This window comes from Eupeodes corollae, chromosome 1, assembly GCF_945859685.1.
Source record: "Eupeodes corollae chromosome 1, idEupCoro1.1, whole genome shotgun sequence".
In the NCBI taxonomy this organism is placed as follows: domain Eukaryota; kingdom Metazoa; phylum Arthropoda; class Insecta; order Diptera; family Syrphidae; genus Eupeodes; species Eupeodes corollae.
The window spans coordinates 1,482,725-1,504,650 of NC_079147.1; the positions used below are offsets into that span (position 1 = coordinate 1,482,725).

A 21,926-nucleotide genomic window follows, 5' to 3' on the forward strand; every position below is an offset into this window, starting at 1 on the left:
ATAAAACCAATTTTGAGCCATATAAGCAAAGTCAAATGTTCCCTGAATAAATGTCAATAGTGCACATATGTAATTGTATGTGGAATGCATTTATGATTTGGTTTTTAATTATTTTCTGCTAGTAGGTTGCAAAAACTCAAAATATTTTGTAAAAATAAACACCACCTTTACGACTCAGTTCCGACTCACCTTTTGTTATTTTTGTATACCGTTTTTTGACCTTTGTGTCCTTGCTTAAACTTTCCAGTTTTGCTGAAAAAAGAGGTAAAAAACTAATTTAAAAAAATTGGTAATGAGTATTGATTTATCAGAGAGAAGATATTCGAATTCTATTTTTGAACTGTTATTAATGCAACTAAATTTACTAAAAGAAAGGAAAAGGAATTGTTTTCTTCAACACTTGCAAGTTGTTTGTAATTTTTGATTGATAAAATATTTAACAGTTCTTTTCTGATAGTGCATTAATAGAATATATAAAAAACATGAACTCACATGCAGTAGAGTCACCTGGATGGTGGAGTTGAGATTCGTTGCCAAACGACGCACTTTTATCATCTTCTCTTTTGAAATCTGCAATGTATTAAAAAACAAAACTGTTAAGAAAGGCATAAACCTATACTTGAAGAAGAAAAAAGAGGAAAATGAAAAATCCCCTTTCCATTTAAAGATTCTAGAAAATTATATTAAAGGAATAGAAAAAATACTTTTAAAAGACATTGATAATTCAAAAAAATTTATTTTTAATCGGAACTACATTTAAATTTAATTTTTGAACCACCTGTCCTTGTTTTTATCATTAAGATGAAGTGTAATTAAGTTTTATACATATTTAAGGAAAACTAAACTCTTCAGCGCGAAGTAATGTGAATGTAATATTTCATTTTATTTAGTTATTTGAGACTAGATGATAAAGATTTTTAAAAGCACTATTTTATTTTTTTAATCAACCACCATCTCTTAGACTTAAGTGGGTGACAATCAGAACGGTGTTATTTAATATAAAGCACATGCAGAGTTTTTGTTGTATTAAGTTTTTTAAATATTCTATGACTCCGATTTGGAATGTTTTTTTTTTTCATTGATTGCATTTAACGTGTTTAAAGGAGATCGAATCCGCAGCATTATGTCTTATAGTCTGTATTTAAAAACACTTAAAGTACAGTATTCTTAAAGCGTGTTTTTGTTTAACATACTTTAGAAAATATTTTATGCAGTATTTATTTAAAGTCATAAAAAAAACACACCGAATTTCATTAAAAAGAGGAACGTTATAAGCATTTAAGTAATAATGTATAAACATTAACTAAAACTCTTAAAAATACCTTTATACGTCTTAATCGATTTGTTCATTTAAAAAACAAACAACACTTAAGATTAAAAAGCTTTTTGTAATATAAACAAAATAATATTTACAAAACATTAGCAAAACTTTTGTGATGACCTATTTACAAAAAATATTCAGTTTTAAACATTCTGGAAATAGGCACAAACAAACATTTAAATTGTAAAATTTAAGAAAAATCACTATCGGCAACTTTGAGCTTGGAGTTCGAAACTAGAGAGCGGGATCAAAGCACTCTATATAAAGATATAAGTCCTCGGTAGACATCTTGGTTTGCCTACAAGCTAAACCGGAAATCAGCCTCATAATCGTGTAATTTATCCTCTAATTTATTAAATTTCCCCAAAAAACTTAGTAGTTGATTCTTTGTATGCGTGAAAACACGTCAATTTTCCTAGTTGAATTCGTCCATATTACAAATACAACAATGTAAACAAATGGGTTTTTGGAGGGTGACACGAACGAAGGATTTATATCTTCATACAGAGTGTTTTTTTGTGGGAGCTTCACTTAATTTTCTTAAAATATAATTTATCCGACGTTTTCAAAACATATTTTCATTCACTTTTCTAAACCAATACTCAAATAAAAAAAAAAATCAAATGGGGTGGCGCAACAGTCCGTTGTGAACCAGGGCCTAGTGACTTACAACTCTCAACCATTCCTGTGTGCGAGTTCTGTTGTCAGGAATGGAAGGGACCTACAATTTAAGGCCGAATCCGAACGGCTAATTTGAGAAAGCACTTTTTCATGACAAGAATTACTCTTGAAGGATTTGTCAATTCCTCGCAAGAGGCAGTACCCGCGAAAATTATTTTTTAAATTAAGCTGGCACAGGCAGGGATTGAACCCAAGACCCCTTGCATGACAGTCCAACGCACTAACCATCATGCCACGGGTACTACTGACCAATACTCAGATATCTTTAATTTATAACTAAAAAATGATCTACTATAATAAACAAATTTATTTTCATTCCTAAATACGAAAAATACTGTGCAGTCAAAACTGACTTCTGTCCAACAATTTATGTAAAAGATAATGTTTTTGAATTCATCGTACAAATTTCATAAGAATATATATAATACAATAAAAGTTAATTTAATTTAATGGTTTATACCAAAACGGCTAAGTTTTTTAGAGTTCCAATAAATCAGAATAATTTTATCATCATTTATGATAAATTAATGTTTGGGCTACAATACAATGTCATTTGATATTAAAACATATTCATAACCAATATTTTTACAATGCAAATATTTACATTGTTTATAATTTATATTTTAAGTTAAATAAAAGTTCAAAAACTTTTGAATGCAATAAGGAAAGCTAAAATGTTCTTACTCAAATCACCATCAAGCGCTGGCTTAATTTTCAAATACTACAATTATCACAAACATTCCTTGCGGAATTATTTCGGAATTTACTCAGGATATCTAAGAAAGGCTGAATAAAATCATTTTATTTGTTCCTTGATGTTTTGGGCAGATCTCATCACCTTTAAACAAAAAATTAATAGTTATTACGGATTTAAGCGTTCTAACATAGAAACTTACCTTTTTGAATCACAGGGAAAATTGGTTTTATCCTTTTTGTCAACACATCCCAAACCTATTTGGATGGTTTATTCTATAATTATATCAATAAATAGCTTTTCAGAACCGTCTCTATTAGCTGCTGTAATAGATTTTCTTCAAAATCCACCGGTCAGGAAAAGTTATGAGCTATAAGTGATTGGCTAATATTTCAAGAAACTTACAACTAAAGGCATCAACTCAATCATTTTTTTAACTATGTCATCTTTTTTTTCTTGTAAAACTTGAGGCTACAAGATTTACTTCATTTATTTTTTAATTTTTATTTCTTATTTTTATATATGGATATATTTTTTTCTTTATATAAATAAAATTATTTTAACTTTACTATCAAAGGAAAGTTTTTCTTAACATAAATAATATGTACTTGCTTTAGTTTTCCTTTTTTAATAACCATAATTGTCTAGGTAAAAATTGTTTAAGTCATTGCAAGGCTTGGAAATCGAATTTTATCCTGAAACTCATTTTGTAGGTCTTCCATTCCATCGATCTTAACCTCAGGTTCATGGGTGTGCGGTGACCCGGCAACACGTATTGTAACATCATCATTAACTTTTGATGTAACAACTGTTGCTCTACAACCGAATTTAACATAACGCGAACAACGCCAAAATATGTTTTTATGGCTTTGTCTATTTTCAACATATCGATATCCATTGTAGATTAACATAACTCGACCGCGTTGTGTTGTTGAATATTGAATATAAGTTGTCGCTCCTTTATCTTCTAATATATATTTGAATTCTGCAATGAAAATATAGGAGAACAGAATTATTGAAAAGAAATATTTATATTTAAACAGAAATGGAAATTTTAACTACAAATAAAAAACTATTAATTGAATAAAACACAAAGCGAATAATTCGATAGATTTTATTGTATTTCAAATGTAATCTTATAATCATTTTAATTTATTTTTAGCAAAGAAAAGCAAGTTTACTCATTTTTCTTTGAAAACACTTTTTTTATTTAGATAATTTTGTAGATAGTTTCATTTTTATACCTAATTCAAATGTTTGTTTATTCATGAATGGCTGCGAACGCTCTCATTTTATACTTTTTTTTTGGAAAACGTTGATGTAGAGTCAATAAGAAAAATTAAGTATAAATGGTAATTTTGTTTTTTAAATGTTGTTTAGATTCAAAAAAACAATCATTTAATACATTTTAATAACCTATAAAAAAAACATTAGTTCGTTTTCGAGATGTTAAGTTTTTAATATCCAATTTCGGGTTTTATCAAAGGTCATGTCGAAGGAAAACATGACAAAAAGTGTCACAACCTTTCTCCAAGCCAAAATATTTGTCCAAAACTTTAAACTTGGTTAAAAGCGGAATTTTTGAGTTTCAAGTTTGGTTTTTGTAATCGTATTGCGATAGTTATGTTTGCCATTTGCAGAACTTATCTTCTCCGACAGGACCTTTGATAAGGTCAAATATGTTCAGTGCAGAAGAACTTGAAAACCTTCGCTTATCATTCAAAAATGTGTCAAGTGAATGTTTTTGACGTGTTCAGGAAATGATGTTTTGTAGGTCTTGTTAAGTAAAGAGAAGTCATCCGGTGTTATATTGTAGTAATGCCGCTTTCACAATAATATTACCTCTTATTTTCTTCGTTAGAGCAATTTGTCACCAGGCAAATAATTGCTATATGAACAAATTCAATTAAAAGACATTTATTTGATGTCTGGACAGCAGCTACAAATTACAAAAATACTTTTTGTTGTTTTCTTTTTTTTTAACTTGTAGTACACCGTCAAAATTTTCAAGAAATTCAAACTTTGAAACTTACCAGTCAATCATAAGATGGTTTTGAAATATTTTTCTCAAGATTTTCTTTAACACAGTTGGCCTTTTTTTCACTAATAAATTATGATAAAATTGGTGATTATGGTAATAATTTCCTATTAATTTAGATACGTCTTAGATTAATGAATAATAAATTATGATAAAATTGGTGATTATGGTAATAATTTCCTATTAATTTAGATACGTCTTAGATTAATGAAAAGCTTCCTAAGCCTGAATCAGAACCGCTGTTGCTTTGAAAAGAAAGAACAATCCAATTTGTTATTATCCTCATGAAAATAAGCCAAAAAACAAATAAAATAGAATAATTTGTTCAGTTTATCGTTTCATACATATTGAACAATATTTAAAAATAACATTTTATTGTATTTTGTGTCCTGGTTTAATTAGAATTATGCTTATGTCCATTTTAAAACCATCGAAACATTTTCATAGATCTGTTTTGTGATGTTTTTCTCCCAGTTGATTTATTTTATTAAGAACAAATGATTTAACTTGATCAGCGTTGATATCTTCATTCCGACTTTTGAAAACCATTATTACATGGGCTAAAATCGTTAAAAAAATATATTAATTTAAATAGTAACAGCAGATAGTTTATGTTTTATAAAATTACTTATAATCGAATTAAGATAATTCAGATTTAGTCCATATAGCCTTTCACTTGGGTCTAATTCATAACATTTAATTAAGGCTGTCCGACCAAATACTATTTCACTCAAGGATCCAGTGTAGACACAACAATCATTATGTAATATTCGTAGAATATCACGTTTCGAAATGAAGACTTGACTGCCAACATGCAAGGGAACTACACCTTCAAGGTCTGGTTTTCGTTCCTCAGTTTTGGTCTCTGCTAAACGAAATAGAAATATTTCAATAAGTTAATAAGGTGTGTGTGTGTATATTTCTATATGTTTCTGTATAAGGATGTTAAAGAATAAAACGCTTAAGTATTTTTGGAATCTTTATTTCAAATTATCTTAATGCAACATATTGAACATGATGTGAGTCTTTAACTGGTTATCATTATCTTTTTTTAAACAATGAAAGATTCTACAACACTTCTCTTTTTATAAATCTTTTAGGTACCTAACCCGTACCTGATAGCTTAAAACATACCCTTTAAATACTGGTGTGTGTGAATTAGAAGTAACGCTTCTACGTTTTTGGATTTGAAACAGTTTATAAAACAAGTTTTTCATGGAGAAAGACGGAATTGATCCGCCGTATAATGTAGATGGGTTCCTTTTTTCAACAGCCGAGCATGAATTTCATTAGTTCTAAAATCTATTAAAATTACATAGAAGATTTTTAAGACCGCAGGAAGATGATTCATTGTAGTAAACAGGATCAGGGTAATAAGTGCACAAATAAATTTTATTTGTTTGCTCTATCATTTTGGATTTGCAGAGAAATCCATTTTCTTCTGAAAATAACAAGACAAATAAAATGTTTAAAAAATATGTTACTAAGAAAATTAATCCAAACTTATCTGTCTCTGACACATATAAAACATCACATTTGGTAAGCATTCGGCCGGTAAAAATTTAAATAATAAAATATATTACCTGGGACTCACACTCGACTATCTGAAACAAAGTATTTCTTCTCACTAGTTTCTTTTAATTTTCAATTTTTTAGTGTTTCAAATAAATTTCAAACGTTTAATGTTTAGGGCGACTCGTGGAAACAAAAATTGAGTAAAATAAGTAAACATTAAAGTTTAAACTATCTTTTCCGGCAAATTATAAATTTTACTTCTCAAAAAACGCAAAATCAATCAAATGTATACTTGAACTTACAGTTGCGGTCAAAAAAATAGCACTACGATGTAATTTGTTACAATTTCAACGATTAATATAAATGTGGTACACTTTTAATCACCATTACTATATTCTACCGTTCTATAGTTGTTTCCAAATATTCTCTCTGCGAGAATTTTCCATTAACAAAAAAAAATAGCTGCAGATTTGATTTGAGTAGTTTTATTTTGTCAAATTAAAGCAGTCAAAATAATAGCACCGATGAGAGTACTCCTGTTATTTTTGAAATATTTTTTGTCAAACAAATTTTTTTTTAATAGGTTTGTACTATTTAACTTATTCTTAATGTCATTTATAAAAATCTTAAAATTATTTAGCAACAATTGGTCGTGGAAAACATTGTACGCCTGAAGATAGAAAAACCATTAAAAATATGAATCTAATGGGAAAACTTATTCGGAAATCAGGCAAATCCTCGGGTGTTCAAATAAAAAGATCCGCAATGTCTTAACATTTACTGTAAAAACCGCAACACGTGGGCCGAAGCGAACAATGTCCCCTCTAATGGTGAAGCGATTGATTCGGCAGAGCAAAAAGGAACCGTTTTTACCAGCTACAAAGCTGATGTGTTGAATGCGACAGCAAGTGTAGAAACAGTGCGCAGGCAATTAAGCGATAACGGTTTATACGCCCGCAGTCCAAGAAAGGTACCTCTCCTGACAAAAAAAAACATGTGACCAAACGGATGCAATTGGCCAAGCCCATGTAGAAGGCTAATAACGAAGTGGAGGAATGTTGTATGGACAGTTGAGCCCAAAATTGTTTTGTTTAGTGGAAAAGGATCGCGGTCATCCGTAAGAACGCCCCAACATACTGAATTCAACCCAAAATATACGATAAACAAAATTAAACATGGCGGATCTAATATTATGATATGGGGCTGTTTCTCTTACTAAGGTATTGATCCCCTGGATAAAAGGTTTAATAGATCAGCACCTGTATGTACAAATATTGTAGGAAGAGATGTTGCCATATGCGTAACTTGATAATCCGTTGAATTGGGTCTTTCAACAAAACCACGATCGGAAACACACCAGCAAATTGGCCAAAAATTGGTTTGGGATAACTGTGTGGAAGTTATGGAGTGGCCTGCACAGTCGCCAGACTTGAACCCAATTGAAAATCTTTGAGCTGACGTAAAGGCGAAAGTATTTCGGTGCAGGCCAAGCAATAATAATGAACTTTGGGCTACTGTCAACACTTTCTAGAAATCGATTCCTGTTGAAAGATGCCAACGCCTCGTGAACTCGATGCAAAGGCGTTGTACTGCAGTCATTGCAAATAAAGGAAACTCAACAAAATATTAATTATGAATAGTTTTAAAACAGATTCAAAAATAAATATTAAATATTATACAAAATGAAATTTGTTTTTAATTTTAAATGATTTTTTTATGATGCGGTGCTATTTTTTTGACTGGCAAAATTAAAAAAATGCTTTGGAAAGTTAAGAACTCTAAAGAAATGGATTGCATTTGAATTTCATTTTTTGTATAATTATTTAAAGAACTGAAGGTTATTAACATTATATTATTAAATAACATCTATTAATAAAGCGGACCTGCTCAGTAAGTTAATCAAGTTTCAAACTAAATAATTGGGTTTTGATGGTGATTTTTGTTTGAGAAAATGCACCAAACTTTTTTAAATACATAAAAATAAAACATTTACGGGTATGTCAATTGCTAATTAAACTTATCAATGTAATCCGACAACTGGTTTTAATTTACATTCATTTTAATACACACCGATGAAAAAAAAGAAATAGATATATAAGCATAATACAAAAATTAGTGTAACTCTAAAAGGTTTCATGTACAAAATTGTGCTTACTTACATACTTAAGGTGGCGCTCCAAACCTGCATGCACGGTAAGTTGGTTGAGATCACTTTCCACATCGCGAGCCACCTGATCCACGGCTATTCGTTTTAGCGCGGTGCTGTGAGCGTGGATTCGAAGACAAAAATTGTAGTTAGGAAAGGAACTGCAGTTTTCTAATTTAAACAATATATATAGGTACCTATTCGATTTTTTCAAAAACGGTCTGCACGAAGATTTGCATCTATAAAATCATTTCTTCATATTTTAGAAAAGGTATACCAAATTTTTTGTAAGTGTTTCTTTTGAATTAACCAAAGGTTCTTAGTTTTTAAAGAAGCTTGACTAAACAGAAGGAGAAACGTAAGAAAAAAAATAACATCGACGATATTTGGTCCAAAAAACAGCTAGAGCAAAAGCCAATTTTTACTGAAAATTTTATTTGCTTCCTAGTAGTTTCTTGTTAGAACCTAAAAGTTAATAGTGGTACGATTTATTCCTAAATGTCTACATCCAATGAACAATGACACCATACTGATGCAATTATTAAAAAAAAAATTGGACTGATCGTTTGACGCTAATAATGTTTTAATAATAAGATTAAACTGTTTACAAGATTATGATAAAAAAATGTATTCGAATCTTGTATTATTTCTGTAAAGATGTCAAGCTCTTTAAAAGAAAACCGATATTTTGAGCCCACAAACATCACATATAAATTATTGCTACTAAAACTACAACTAGGTATTTAGGTAGTTATTCGTTTATATCCGAATAATAGCTAGAAAATGCGATTTTGCGTTCGTAGTGGGTTTTGATACCAAATGTTTTGCCTAGCCTACTTAAATTTAGGCAAAAGGCTACATAGTAAGTCATCAAATGGCAAAACTGCAAAATAAAAAATTGTTTCCAGTAATATTTTACAATTGGACCAAATAAACAAAAAGTTGGAACACACCATATCTAATTTGTTTCAATTACTCAAAATTTCGTAAAAATTTGTACAATAAAGGAAATATTTCTATCCATTTTTTTCTGAATATTCATAAATGGACGATGTGCGTGCACCAGAATTGCTCGAATGGTTATACATTTACCCTTGCCAGAAGTCCCCACTAAATAAGACATTATTACTGCCTTGAAGTAACTTTTGTAGGGAGGCACTTACTTTCTTAATATCAGCAATTGAAGCTCCAAACCCAACAATAGTTGCAAAAAATAACTTCTTTTCATTATTCAAAGAATATCCTCAATAAGAACCGCATCGAAAAATAACACAAAACAAGTGGATTTCATTCGAAAGAACTGTTAATATGTATCAACAACCCCAATGCCTCATTATGTTGTTCGTCCCCACAAAACATTATTGAACGTAAGAGTAATACGAATAGGAATCTCATCATGTTTCGGCCATCAGGATCAATTTTTGGTAGACTTACCAGTTTTCTCGAGTTCACAAGAAAAAAAAAATAAAGCTGAGAACTTAAAAAATGCAAACAAATTCAGATACTCCATTCACAAAATAAATCATCAACACAGAACACTCGAAAAGACCAATAAACTTGTTACGCGACCACCCTCGAATTATTCACACAAAACAACTTTTATAATGTTTGTTTATATATTTAAATATCGCATATTCTTTTTCACTCAACATTTAGTTAGTTTTAATTATTTTTACACGATTTATTGCAATTAATTCTGAAAATTTAGCAAACCAAAAGCAGCTTCTTCTTCTTGCTTTCTCGAATTCTGTTTCTGACATTTTTTAAACTGTCGCATCACATCACATTACTGACATACGTGCAATTCGAAGCGCCATCTGCATTTGAAAGCTCCACAAACATTTTGTGTCGTTTCTGTTTTCTAGTACAATTTTAGCGTCACCTCCTCGTTTTTTCGTTTTTTTGAGCACAGCGTGGATTTTTCTTCTTGTTCTATCCACCAAATGGCAAATACCAAAAACCAAACTGAACAGCCTACCTCCACCACACCACAATCGAATAAAGAAATAAAAATCAAAAAGAAAATGTCAAATATTTTTCGTTTTCGTATAAAAATTAGTTTCGTTTCGTCTAAAATTCTTGTTAAATTTGTTTAAATTTCTTTGAATGTTTTTCAGAATTTTACAAATTATATTAAAGTGATATTTTAGTGATACCGCTAAGCACGAAATTAAAGCATTCTTATTTGTTATAATATTTTTGTGGTGAAAAAATAGAGATGAATAAATTCATGTCAAATTATACAATTTGGTTTCTGCATCTTTTGTGTTCTTGTAAACAAATTAGAATTTATGTTAGTGCCAATATAACTTGAGTCGAAAAAGTGAATAATTTTTTAAATATACATAAATGCAAATGCAATTGAAGGAGCAATTTGTAGGGTGAGTTATTTTGGATTGGACTTTTTAATTTAGTTCGTGTTTAGTTTAAAATTTCATACAAATCGAGAAATTTGAGAAGTGCGAATGTCTGGCCAAGGGGTAGATACTTAAGATTTGGAAAAAACCTTGGTCACCAAATTTGATATACCTACCTTAAAAATAATATGTGTATTTTAGTTTCAGATAATTTGTTTCAAAGCTGTCGATTGAATTATTTACATACAAATTGTTCCAACCCCTTAGGTCCTTAATTTATTTTTATTTTACGAAAGAAAATTTCGTGTTCCTTCAACAACGCATGTCCCTTATTAAAAATTTTGTTTTAAACTGCATAAGATGACTATGGTAATAACTTTTCAACAGTAAGGAGGCATAGTAATTACACCAGTCATATTTTGTGTGTGCAAACCAGATGGATACACCTACGCCCGATTAATTTCTTCTTGATTTCTGACTGGTGGATGATCAAGAGGTGTCTCCATAACACTAACATTTATTAATTTGTTTTTGATAGAAGAATTTCAATAATAAATGATCTTAGCAGTCTTTCTAACATACAAAAGTTGTTAACATCAAGATTTTCATTAAAGATCAACTTTATGAAAACATAATACCTACGTTCTGAGAGAAGTGTGAATTTGACATAAATGAATTTTAGAATAAAGATCTTTATCGATCATTCATATTCCGAGTTCCACCAACTTTCATAGGGCATTCGTGCCATCTATTGTTTTTAATGAATTAGAATATAGATGCTAAGTTTTAAAAATGTAAATCCATATGCACGGGTCTGTCAGGGATTAGTTAGCTTCAATTGTACTCCGAACGCTGGTCCTCCAACCTTTGGCAGCCCCATGCATTGTAATTATCTACCTGAATTTTATTTATCCCAAATAGATTTATACATAATTTCCAGCATAAAGTATCTGGTAGCTAGTTCTCTTAATTGCTTTTATTATAATGTACATTTATTTTATATTTTAATAAATAATATTAACAAAAATATAAGGAGACTGAAAACCTCGAAATTCTCTATATGTGTATCTCAAATCACATCTTGTGGGAGGACCACCTACGCGATGGCGCTAAAAAGCCGCTAAATGTTTGGGGGATTGTAAAGCAATGCAATGATCTATAAGAAAAAGTTTTTGATTTATTTCCATCTCTGGGCTCATGCTCTATACTTACCTAAGTCTTAAGCACAGTATTAAACATAGAGTATTCAATTGGATTGCGAAAACAAAATTTCTTTGAATCATTTACGTCGGTTGGATATTGTCCTCTTTTTTACCGTCATATACCGTCTGATCTATAAGAAAAAGTTTTAGTTTTATTCCCATCGGTGATCTCATGCTCCTTACTTACCTAAATCTTATGCACAGTATTAAACGTAGAGTATTTAAATGGATAGCGAAAACAAAATTTACGTCGGTTGAATATTGTCATTAAGTTTCCTCTTTTTTACCGTCATATAAACGGAGTATCCTCTAGAGAATTAGCCATTGGCTTTATTTCCCTCATGCAATTGGACTAAAATATTCTAAAATGCTCATGAATATAACCCCAAGCCCAAATTTGATCGTACTGTCAAGTACAGAGATTTGTTCTTTAGCCGTACTACGCGAATGTGGAACGCTTTGCCTCACTATCTTTCCCAGGAATATTTCGGAATTCAAAACTAATGCTCACTTACACCTTCTACTAAACCATTTTTCTCTCTTTCCTAATGCTCACACTGGGTCTTTCGGGTATTGAAAATCCCTTTGAGTTAACGATTATAAAAATCATAGAACTTCAATAGCATCACCAAGCTAAGATGCAGAAGAGCTAAAAGTCTTGAGTGAGTTAAAATATTGTGCTTAATGTTCAGCGAACAATTTTATCCCCTTTTTTGGTAAAACAATTTTAGTTGCCAACAAATATGGGGTGTTAATACTTCTAGCTGGAAATCTATTGTACTTTCTAAGATCGGCCATAAATTAAATAACTTATTGTTCTATGTTGAGTCCAAGCAAAACAATAACAAAGCATTTTTCAAACTCTTTAAGAGTTAGATCATAAAGGTGACATACTATCCAACGACGTAAAAGTTTAGAGTACGTATGACAAATAAGATTTGGAACCAATACAATTGTAAAAAGTTCCAAAACCGCAAAAATTTAAGAATAACGATTCCAAGTTTATTTTACTGAATGAACATAAAGATAATTATTTGTATGTTTAGGAGTTACCTAAAGTTGCAATCGTTTTCGAAAAGGTGTCATTAAAGTTGAATGGCACAATGTTGATAACAGGGAAATACAAACTTGTTATTTAGGCGTAAATTAAAAATATAAATTGAGACCTAGATGTGTAAGGTCGACTTTTTTGTTCTTAACAGTCATAAACTAATTTTCATCCTTACGCATTCATTACACGAAAAGGGAGGTAGGTAATCTTAAAAGAAATTCGATGATAAGTAATAACTTGGTGCCCACCATCATTTTTTTTAAATACTAACTAAGAAACGCGAGCTTAAAATTGTGCGGCGGCTTTAGTTATATTTCAATTCTGTTCCTCTTACGACAAACTCCCATAAACATACATTTGTCCAATCTCTCTTTTTTTCATTACGCTATGTCGGTGATATAGACGAATTTTGTATATTTTTATTTGTTTATTGATTATTTGTATTGATGTCCAAATGTGCCTTTATTCTATGTGTTTAATATAAATGTTTGCCTTTAAATGCTTAACTTATTTATCCTATCAAATTTTACAGTGTCATCAACTTAAAAACGCAACTTGCATCGGAAGTTCCTGTTTGATTGAACAAATTATGGGAGGGTAAGTGAATTTTGTATATAAGTTGTTATCAGTAATGATTGATGATTGATGAAGAAAACTTTTTAAAATCGCATGTTTACGTTTATCGAAAATAAACATTAAAATTTGGCATTTTCTTGTTTAACGGTTGTGTACGTAAGTTTAATGGTGTTCCTCAGTGCTTGCTTGCAGCTAAGCATTTAGTTTTCTAAGAAAACAAATTAGTTATCAATTTTGGAGGGTTATTTTTGAATATAAAGTTTTGAACAAGACTTTAGAATGTTGTTGGTTAACTAAAGGTAATTGATTTTACTCACTGTCTTAATATTTGATACCAAGCTCTAAATTGACCGATACAGCTAAGTTTACTGAACTATGTAACTTTAGATGAAGTAACTAGATTTTTCCAAGAATCGGTAATATCTATATACTTATACCATATACATCAAAATAATATTAATTGTTGTTAAAAGACTTCTTATGGTCTAATTTATTAAATAAAAAGAAGTTAAAACTTACTAATTTAAGATCAAGACACAATTCTAGCAAATTTGTAAATTTTACAGATTTCATTCAAAAGTGAATTATGCATAACAAATAACGACATTGTTTATAAATCCAACGAAATTATTCTTACGAGCTAGAATTTATGTTAAAAAGTGCAACCTAAATAACGTGTATGAATTTATGAAGTCGTACACTGATTACATTAAAGGCCGTCTTTGAATTCTTTAGGGCAAAAAGTGGAAGAGCAAATTTGATTGCTTTTTCATGCATTACCACTTATTTTCAAAAAGATAATTTTATTATTTAAACTTGTTTTTGGGAAAAGACTTTGATTGATGTTTGGTTTTTCCATTTAAATTTATTTTAAATAAATCTAAAGAGAAATTGTCTTGAAATAGTCTTCGCACCACTATATGCTTAAAAAATTCCTGGTTCTTTTTCTATCAACAACCTCAAGGCACGTGATAAAATTTATGACAACAAAGCGAAAATTTCAAAGCATTACTTTTTATTAATTCATGAAAATATGTAAATATGTATATGCATATGTAGCTTGATAGAATCTTCACAACAAAAGTTTTTAATTGCATATATAATGTTGAAAAACTTCTTGTCATGGTGTGAAGAAAACCACTGTGTGTCAAAGAAGCAGAGGAAACAATTACAATCACAAGCTACACTAAAATCGCTGCACTGGTAAGTAATAGAATGTGTAATTTCCGAATTAGAAGGCACAGTTCACAATTTTAAAGCAAGGTATTTTATTTTATTAATATTAATATTAAGTAATTGAACCTAAATATTTAAGTTTTGGATAATCAAATAAGTGTTAACAACGTTATTTGTTCAACAGTTATATGATAGGGGTGCTCTTGCAATGAAATTAAAGCGGGATTAATTGTTTAAAAATATAAACACCTATATACTGTTTAAAAAATCGAAAACTTCGTCAAGTTATTAATTAATTTTATATTTTTATCGGGTGCCAGAACCAGAAACATATAAAAATATAACTAATTATGTTGCTCACTGTAAAATATTTTAAATGAAAAACTAATCAAATTCTTTCTTTTTCAGACAACAAAAAATATTTTACAATATTTTGTTGCGAAAACCCGCAGCAGATTTCCAAAATCATCTATTTAATTCATGATAAAATTATTGTATGCACAAATTAATAGAATAAACTTTTTAAATCAATAAAAATAAATACGACTTACAACTTAAGCCTATGATTAAAAAAAAAGAACTTCTTACTATATGCATTTTATTTATAAACTTTTTTTACTTTTTAATTTTCATTTTTTCTCAGAGAAAAGTTCAAGAGAATTCCTGTTTTATATGCAATCCTTTTAATTTCAGAAATCAATGAATTGCTAGCACAGAGCAAATTGTACAATGAACAATCAAGACGAAATGCGGAATATGGAACGCCAGATGTTCGATTTACACTAAGCTCAAGAGGCAACAACCTTTTAACAATCGACGGCATGCGATTTACGCTAAATCGAAAGATGAAAGACGCCAGCTATTGGGAGTGTGTAAAGCTGCGTTGTAAAAAAACCAAATGTATTGCCAGAGTTATATCGAAAGACGGACAAGTTGTGTCGATGCGTGGCACCCACAATCATGATTAAATTAATTGTTAATCGAAAATAGTCTTAAGTTATTTTAATAAATTTCAGAAAAAAACAATATTTGTTTTATCTTAAAAAACTGAAAGTATTCAATTAATTAATCCACAATTTTAACACACATAGGTTTTATAAATTTATACATCTTATTGTCAAACAAGAGAAAAATAACTTCAATTATTTTCAGGTGGAATTTGGCTCGATACGAATTATCAATATCTGCCAAATCGTCGTGGTGGCTTAAATTTAATTTATAATGGCTACTTATACACGGCGGAACGCAAATACAATAGCACCGTCAACTGGGTATGCAACAAAAATAGCAACTCCCAGCTTAAATGCCCCGCCAGATGCGTTACATCAGGCAACAACACCATTAAGCTAAGTCGCAAACAGCATAATCACGAACCAGTCATAACTAATTATGACAATGATAATTACAATCCACAACACTTTCAAAAAGCAAATATAATGATGAAGTGCCTAAATTTAAGAAAATAGTAGTGTATTATACTATAAATAACAAACAATAAAATAAGCGTTAACAAAGAATAAATTATATTCCCCGGTTATTTTTTTTTATTTTCAAAAGAATCTTCCCAAAAATAACGATTGAATTGGAATCAGATAACTTAATTTTCCAATGCTTGGTGGAAAATGTCATGTGTTATTAAAGCTTTATAAATGCTGAGCAGCGTGTTTTTGTGTAAATTCTATGTTTATACATATACTTTATTATTATTTCTTTATCTCCCTGTGTAATTCTATATCAATCTCAATTCAAAATTATTACTTATAGACCATCAGTCCCTAACACCTGGTAACTGGTATGGCAACATTGTATTTTACATTATTAAAAACGAACGTGGTGCGAAAAATCTGTTTTGGAATGGCTACAAGTATCGCACAGAAGCTTCCTTTAAGACATCTACCAATTGGGTTTGTTGTACACCCAAATGTGGAGCTCGTTGTGTAACTGATCCAGCAAAGAACATCAAATTCGGAAAGAAATTCAAACATAATCACATCAATGATAAAACATCGTAATCCATGCATAATTATGTAAACTCACAAAAACTAACTAATAAATTGTATTTTTTTAAAAATGTTATTGAAAACAATAGCAAGGTTTTTCCACGATAACTACATAAATTTATCTTTAAAAAATATTTGACTTTTTTATTATATGTATATGCAATATAATTGTTGGTTTGTATTTAATAAAAAAGATATATTTCTATTATTTTAGGAAAATTTGGTGTCGGTGTACTCATCAACAATTATCGTTTTATTATTGGTTCTCAATCAAAAACAACATTTTATCTAAAATGTGCTTCGTTTCGTAGTAGATGTAAAGCCAGAGCAACCTATCGTAAAGATTCTGAAATAATACGACTTACCCATCCCGACCACAACCATCGTCGGCATACTTATAATCTCACTGGAATATCAAAACATGTGGTAATTCCTAAGGATAAAACAATGGAAAACGATTAAAATAAAACAAAAATACATGTGAGCTAAACATGAGTTTAATCCTACACCATAATCATTTTCTCTGAGATAATTCGATTTATAGATTTTAAGTAACATAATTGCATATTTAAATAAAAATATGTACAAAATATAGTACAAACATTTATTAAGAGTGCTGAGAAAATATTTTGATTTAAAAAATAGAAATTACAAAATGAGAATGCTTATAAAGCCAACCCCGTCGTCATCTGGCTCTTTTATAAAATTGGTACCTTTATACGTTATAAGGTTTAAAACAAACATTTGGAAAATATAAGTCTTAGCGATTTAAAGATCAATAATTTATACTAATACAGTTTTTTTCTTTTATTTGGAAGATGCCACTTGCTTAAAAAAATAATTCAATACTTTTTGTGCTATTTCACCTAAAAAAGCAGTTAAAGTATTTTTAAAAAATGTTTATATTTTGATTTATGTGTTGTATTTCAAATAAAAATCAAAATTTGCTTAAAATAAAGAAAAAGGAAAAGTTTTACTACCTCACTACATTTAAGAATTTGGTATGAAGCAGGTTTTTGTGATGCTAGTGATTTAGGTTTCGTTATTTTCGTCTGCAATTTTTGTTTTTTAAAAAAATACCATCAGTTTCTTAGCGTATACATACTTAATTATAATGAAGTCAAGACAAAGCTTGTAATCGTATATCTTTTTATTTGTTTATAAACTACGAGTCGTCACAGTAAATAAATCGAAATAATTGTATTTATACATCTCGTGCATGTATGTTAAGTTTGGTACACTATAAAATATAAACAAAGTTTTATTTTAAAATAATTGTTTGGAATTCCTGTCTGAATGCTTTGCATTCTAAAAGTCAACAAAAAAACTAAAAGAAACATAAATAAATTATATTTCTGGCACAATATACTTTCACATAATGGTTGTTTATTAATTAATCTAAGATTTAAATAATTTTTTGTTTGTATTCAATCATAAACTACATTGAATTTAGATTTTATAATTTCAGATTTAAAAGCACCAGTTCAATATATACGGTCGCGCCGTGGTACACTATTAGTCCTCTACGATTTCAACACGTACACGCCGAACGAGAAACCAAAACCAGGACAAAGATCTCGTGATTGGAAATGTTCAATGTACCATAAAGCAAAATGTCGTGCCAGACTTGTGACAAAATTTTTAGATAATGGAAGTAAACCGTTTATTCATGCAACACGTCAACTGCACACCCATCCGCCAATGTTTGATATAAAAACAATGACGAAATATTATCACTAAAAATCATCATCATACTCTGATTTAAATAATAAAACAGTACCTTAATTAACTGAATATTGTCCTTTTAATATAATACAATTTTATTTTTCTGTTTAAATTATTTTCGGTTAAATGAAACATTTGTTAGAGCTAAATTAATTATTATTAAGCTTAGTACTAGAATAAATTTTCTAAAACTAATTATATAATTGCAAAATTAATCTTCTGACCAAAAGAATAGAAGCAACTCTGAAGGATACTCATGTTTTAAATTATAAATAAATTTTTATTAACTTAATTATTTTGAAAACGATTTTTGGAGAACCAATTATTTTTGCAAAATAATAGGTGATTTTCTGATCGACACCATCTAAAAATTCAGTTTCTAGAATGCATTGGAGCTAGATGATTTACACACTCGGACAGATTCATCCTGGCATTTCGACAACACAGAATGAAAAGTCCCCTTTGAACATTTATGACAAAAACATTTTTAATTTGTGAACAAGAAATGTCCGCTTTCTTCAAATTGATTGAGAACATACAGATAGTTTAAATGGTTAAAAATAAATTTAAATACAGACCGGTAAGATTTTGTTTCTATTGAACCATTGTATTTTTGTTTGTTTGCAGTTTTAAACAAAATGCGTATAAATATTTTTAACAATTCACGATATTCGTCGCATCTTGTATTTTATCTAACAAACATTCTTTATTTTTGCTTTTAGATGAATACCTGACGGAACACTATTATGATCAACAGAAACACTTCAATCGCATACTTGCTGAAAGGCCTGACGGTCAACCATTGGAAATGTATTGCCATGACAAAAACACTTTAACAAAACTAACGACAATGGAATCGGAGTTGAAAATAATGCCACAACAATGCGAAATGACTCTAGATTTTATACCTGGTCAACGGGGAAAATCACTTCTGTATTTTAATGGTTTTACTTTTGCAAAAAACAATGAAAGTGGTGGCACGGTTTATTGGTGTTGTCGAAGCCGTAAGGTTGGGAAGCCAGCATGCCGAGCTAGAATAACGACGAGCAAACAAGAAAATGGAACATATAGAGTTGTTGTTACTACACCACATCATAACCACAGTCCATCTGTGCGGATGTTGAAGAAAATTGAAAAATGTATTAAAACTGATTAAGCACTCAAGTAAATTACAGCTTAAAGATGTAAATATTAATAAAATATATAATTAAACATCAGTTAGAATAAAGTCCTGTATGTAAATAAAAAATTAAATGTAGCAGAGTTATGTTTTGTTGTATTTTATCATTTGAATTCAAAAATGTATAGTTATCTGGCCACACATGATCGCAATAATTTATAATTATTATTATTGGAAAGAGTAACTCCAAAATTATTCTTAAAAAAAGGTAAAACTCATTTTTTTTCTTTTTACATAATTTTTGAATCTTGTTAACAGATCTCTTTTTAGGTAGTACGATGATCTCGAACTCTAAATAAAAGGCGTCCCTGGAAAATCCAATAAATATCTAATCATGTTTTGGGGAGAACTAAAACTTACCGTTTCTGTCTTATCAAATAAAACATGGAATCCGAATAATTAGATTCAGACATTTAGTTTTTTTAAAATTTACCGTATGTCTTTGCAAAACCTAGATTTAAAATACGCATTTATTTGAGTGTGTTGAAATTTAGGTCCTTATACTTTTGCCTATTTTATATTTTTCATCTACGAATTTAGTAAAAATCGAAGTCTGTTAGCAAAGCTTGAGTAACAAGTAAACTCGAGACGTTTCATCAGGACATCTTTTCAGTTCGTTCGCATAAAATTTGTATAATTATCTAGAAATGTCTTTTAGTCGAATCGTTTTTATTCTTAAAAGCTTATGTTTTTTTGTAGAACTGGATGAAATTACGGAACAATAATGTCTAATATTTTAATTTATTTATAAAGTTCTATGTAACAAGCAGACTTTTTCAGAATAAGATGTTTTCACAATATAAAACTAATTTCATGAAGTAAAATGCATTTACCCAGAATAGTTTGTTGAACCAAAAAACACCCAAATCAGCATAAGCCCGGGCAAATTGGTTCGTTTTAAATACGTCCAAATTTCATTTCTATTGCATAGAAAAAAAGCATTTTGTTTAATCAAAATATTTATCTAAAATAAATTAAATTGAATAAAGTCAATCTGTGTGTGTTATAACTGTATTCTGTGTACTTTTTAGTTATTTGTTTAATTAATTTATTTATATGAATGACAACTTCAACTAACATATTCTATTGTTTCTTTTTTCTTATAGAATCCAACATTGCTATATACTCATCGACATCAAGGGGCCGACTTCAACTTATTTATGGTGGTCAACCGTTTATTTTTGAGAAAAATTTAAAACTTCCAACGGGCGAGGATAAGAAATATTGGCGTTGTAATCAATGGTGGGCTCAAAAGTGTCGGTCTCGCGTTTTCACTATAAATGACACAGTTGTGCCATTAAATCGATATCATACCCACGAAGAGATTGTCAAAAGAAAAAAGCGTGCTCGCAAGCCGAATGTTCTTTCAAGGACTGATAGCATGGACGCATCAACTGAAAATGCTAACGCAATTACACCAATGAAATATGAAGAAATCGTGGCTGATGTCACTGAAATCGTTATAACAGAAGTAAAACGTGACCGAGGAGCTAAAAAATAGATATTTCCCCAATCAATTTTATGACGATTTTATTTTAAATTTGCATACATTAATATAGAATTAAAAAATGTCAATGTGTTTAAATATTTTTTTTATATACATATATAAAATAGAAATGATGCAATGGCATTTTATTTAATGTAAATATGTTTTTAATTTGTAGACATTTGAGAATAAATGTATCTTGTTATGGGTAAAGTATAAATATTAAAATATACATTAAAAAACTAATTTTTAAGTTAGTTTAAATATGAGTGTGAATAGTTAAACGAAATTCTGCAAGGCTTGAAGATAAATTGAACTTTTGTTTTCTTCTCCACTTTCATGAATTATGTTTATTTTCATATCGTTCTAGAGGATATGATCGACTTGAGTCTAGTTAAAACTGAGCTTATTGAAGATGATTACAGTGACTACGTATGCAATCCATTGGACTTTGTGAAAACAAAATTAGAAACACCAACTACGCAAAAGAAGAATTTCAAGCCCGTACGGAGTCAAAGCGAAAAACGCAAAAAGATTTACACACCCAGGAAACATTGGCAAAACTCCCATGGCCCTGCCATGCCAACAACCAGCAATTTGGATCAAAGCGGAAGATCCATAATGATCAACAATGAGATATTTCATCGGTCGCAATTATACAAGGGCACATCTTATTGGCGCTGTCGTTTGTTTAGGAAAACTCAATGCAAAATGCGAGCAATAACTAAAAACGGAAGGACGGTGCTGACGGGCCCAGCACACAACCATTAAATTTTGG

General features: G+C 29.8%; 4 protein-coding genes and 1 long non-coding RNA gene across 6 annotated transcripts in view; 3 read left to right on the top strand and 2 right to left on the bottom strand.

The window, feature by feature from the left end:
* Positions 1-3,316: 3,316 nt before the first annotated feature.
* LOC129943307 (modifier of mdg4-like) overlaps positions 3,317-21,926 on the bottom strand; it is a 47,378-nt gene continuing 28,768 nt past the window's right edge. Inside the window, exon 5 of the mRNA XM_056052646.1 lies at positions 3,317-3,681. Coding sequence (XP_055908621.1) covers positions 3,356-3,681 — 326 coding nt within the window. The 3' untranslated portion in view covers positions 3,317-3,355. The remainder of the gene's footprint in view (positions 3,682-21,926) is intronic.
* On the bottom strand, positions 5,047-10,113 carry LOC129943310 (uncharacterized). 2 transcript variants are annotated; one of them, XM_056052655.1, is made up of 3 exons: positions 9,830-10,113; positions 5,363-5,599; positions 5,047-5,294 (listed from the first exon to the last, which is right to left on the bottom strand). In XM_056052655.1, exons 1-3 carry the CDS (start codon positions 9,903-9,905, stop codon positions 5,176-5,178), a joined length of 432 nt encoding a protein of 143 aa, XP_055908630.1. In that variant the 5' UTR covers positions 9,906-10,113; the 3' UTR covers positions 5,047-5,175. The 2 variants fall into 2 exon arrangements, with proteins under 2 accessions (XP_055908630.1, XP_055908629.1); XM_056052654.1 differs by having other exon boundaries at positions 5,363-5,602.
* Positions 10,294-15,440, top strand: LOC129943315 (uncharacterized). The gene is made up of 3 exons (XR_008781208.1): positions 10,294-10,776; positions 13,538-13,602; positions 15,166-15,440. It is a non-coding gene; the product is annotated as an uncharacterized LOC129943315 (long non-coding RNA).
* Positions 15,447-16,030, top strand: LOC129954103 (uncharacterized; the record flags this gene model as incomplete). The annotated part of the gene is made up of 2 exons (XM_056067775.1): positions 15,447-15,848; positions 15,910-16,030. A coding segment is annotated over one exon (279 nt), but the record flags the coding sequence as incomplete, so codon positions are not given.
* On the top strand, positions 15,903-16,283 carry LOC129940912 (uncharacterized; the record flags this gene model as incomplete). The annotated part of the gene is made up of 1 exon (XM_056049438.1): positions 15,903-16,283. A coding segment is annotated over one exon (321 nt), but the record flags the coding sequence as incomplete, so codon positions are not given.

What these genes read in the sequence shown, in the direction of transcription:
- LOC129943310 (XM_056052654.1), bottom strand. Translation starts at nt 9,905, where the DNA reads ATGGAGTATCTGAATTTGTTTGCATTTTTTAAGTTCTCAGCTTTATTT. An exon ending in TTGTGAACTCGAGAAAACTG is followed by an intron (nt 5,603 to 9,829) that starts GTAAGTCTACCA and finishes TATTTCGTTTAG; the next exon opens with CAGAGACCAAAACTGAGGAA. An exon ending in TTATCTTAATTCGATTATAA is followed by an intron (nt 5,295 to 5,362) that starts GTAATTTTATAA and finishes TAACGATTTTAG; the next exon opens with CCCATGTAATAATGGTTTTC.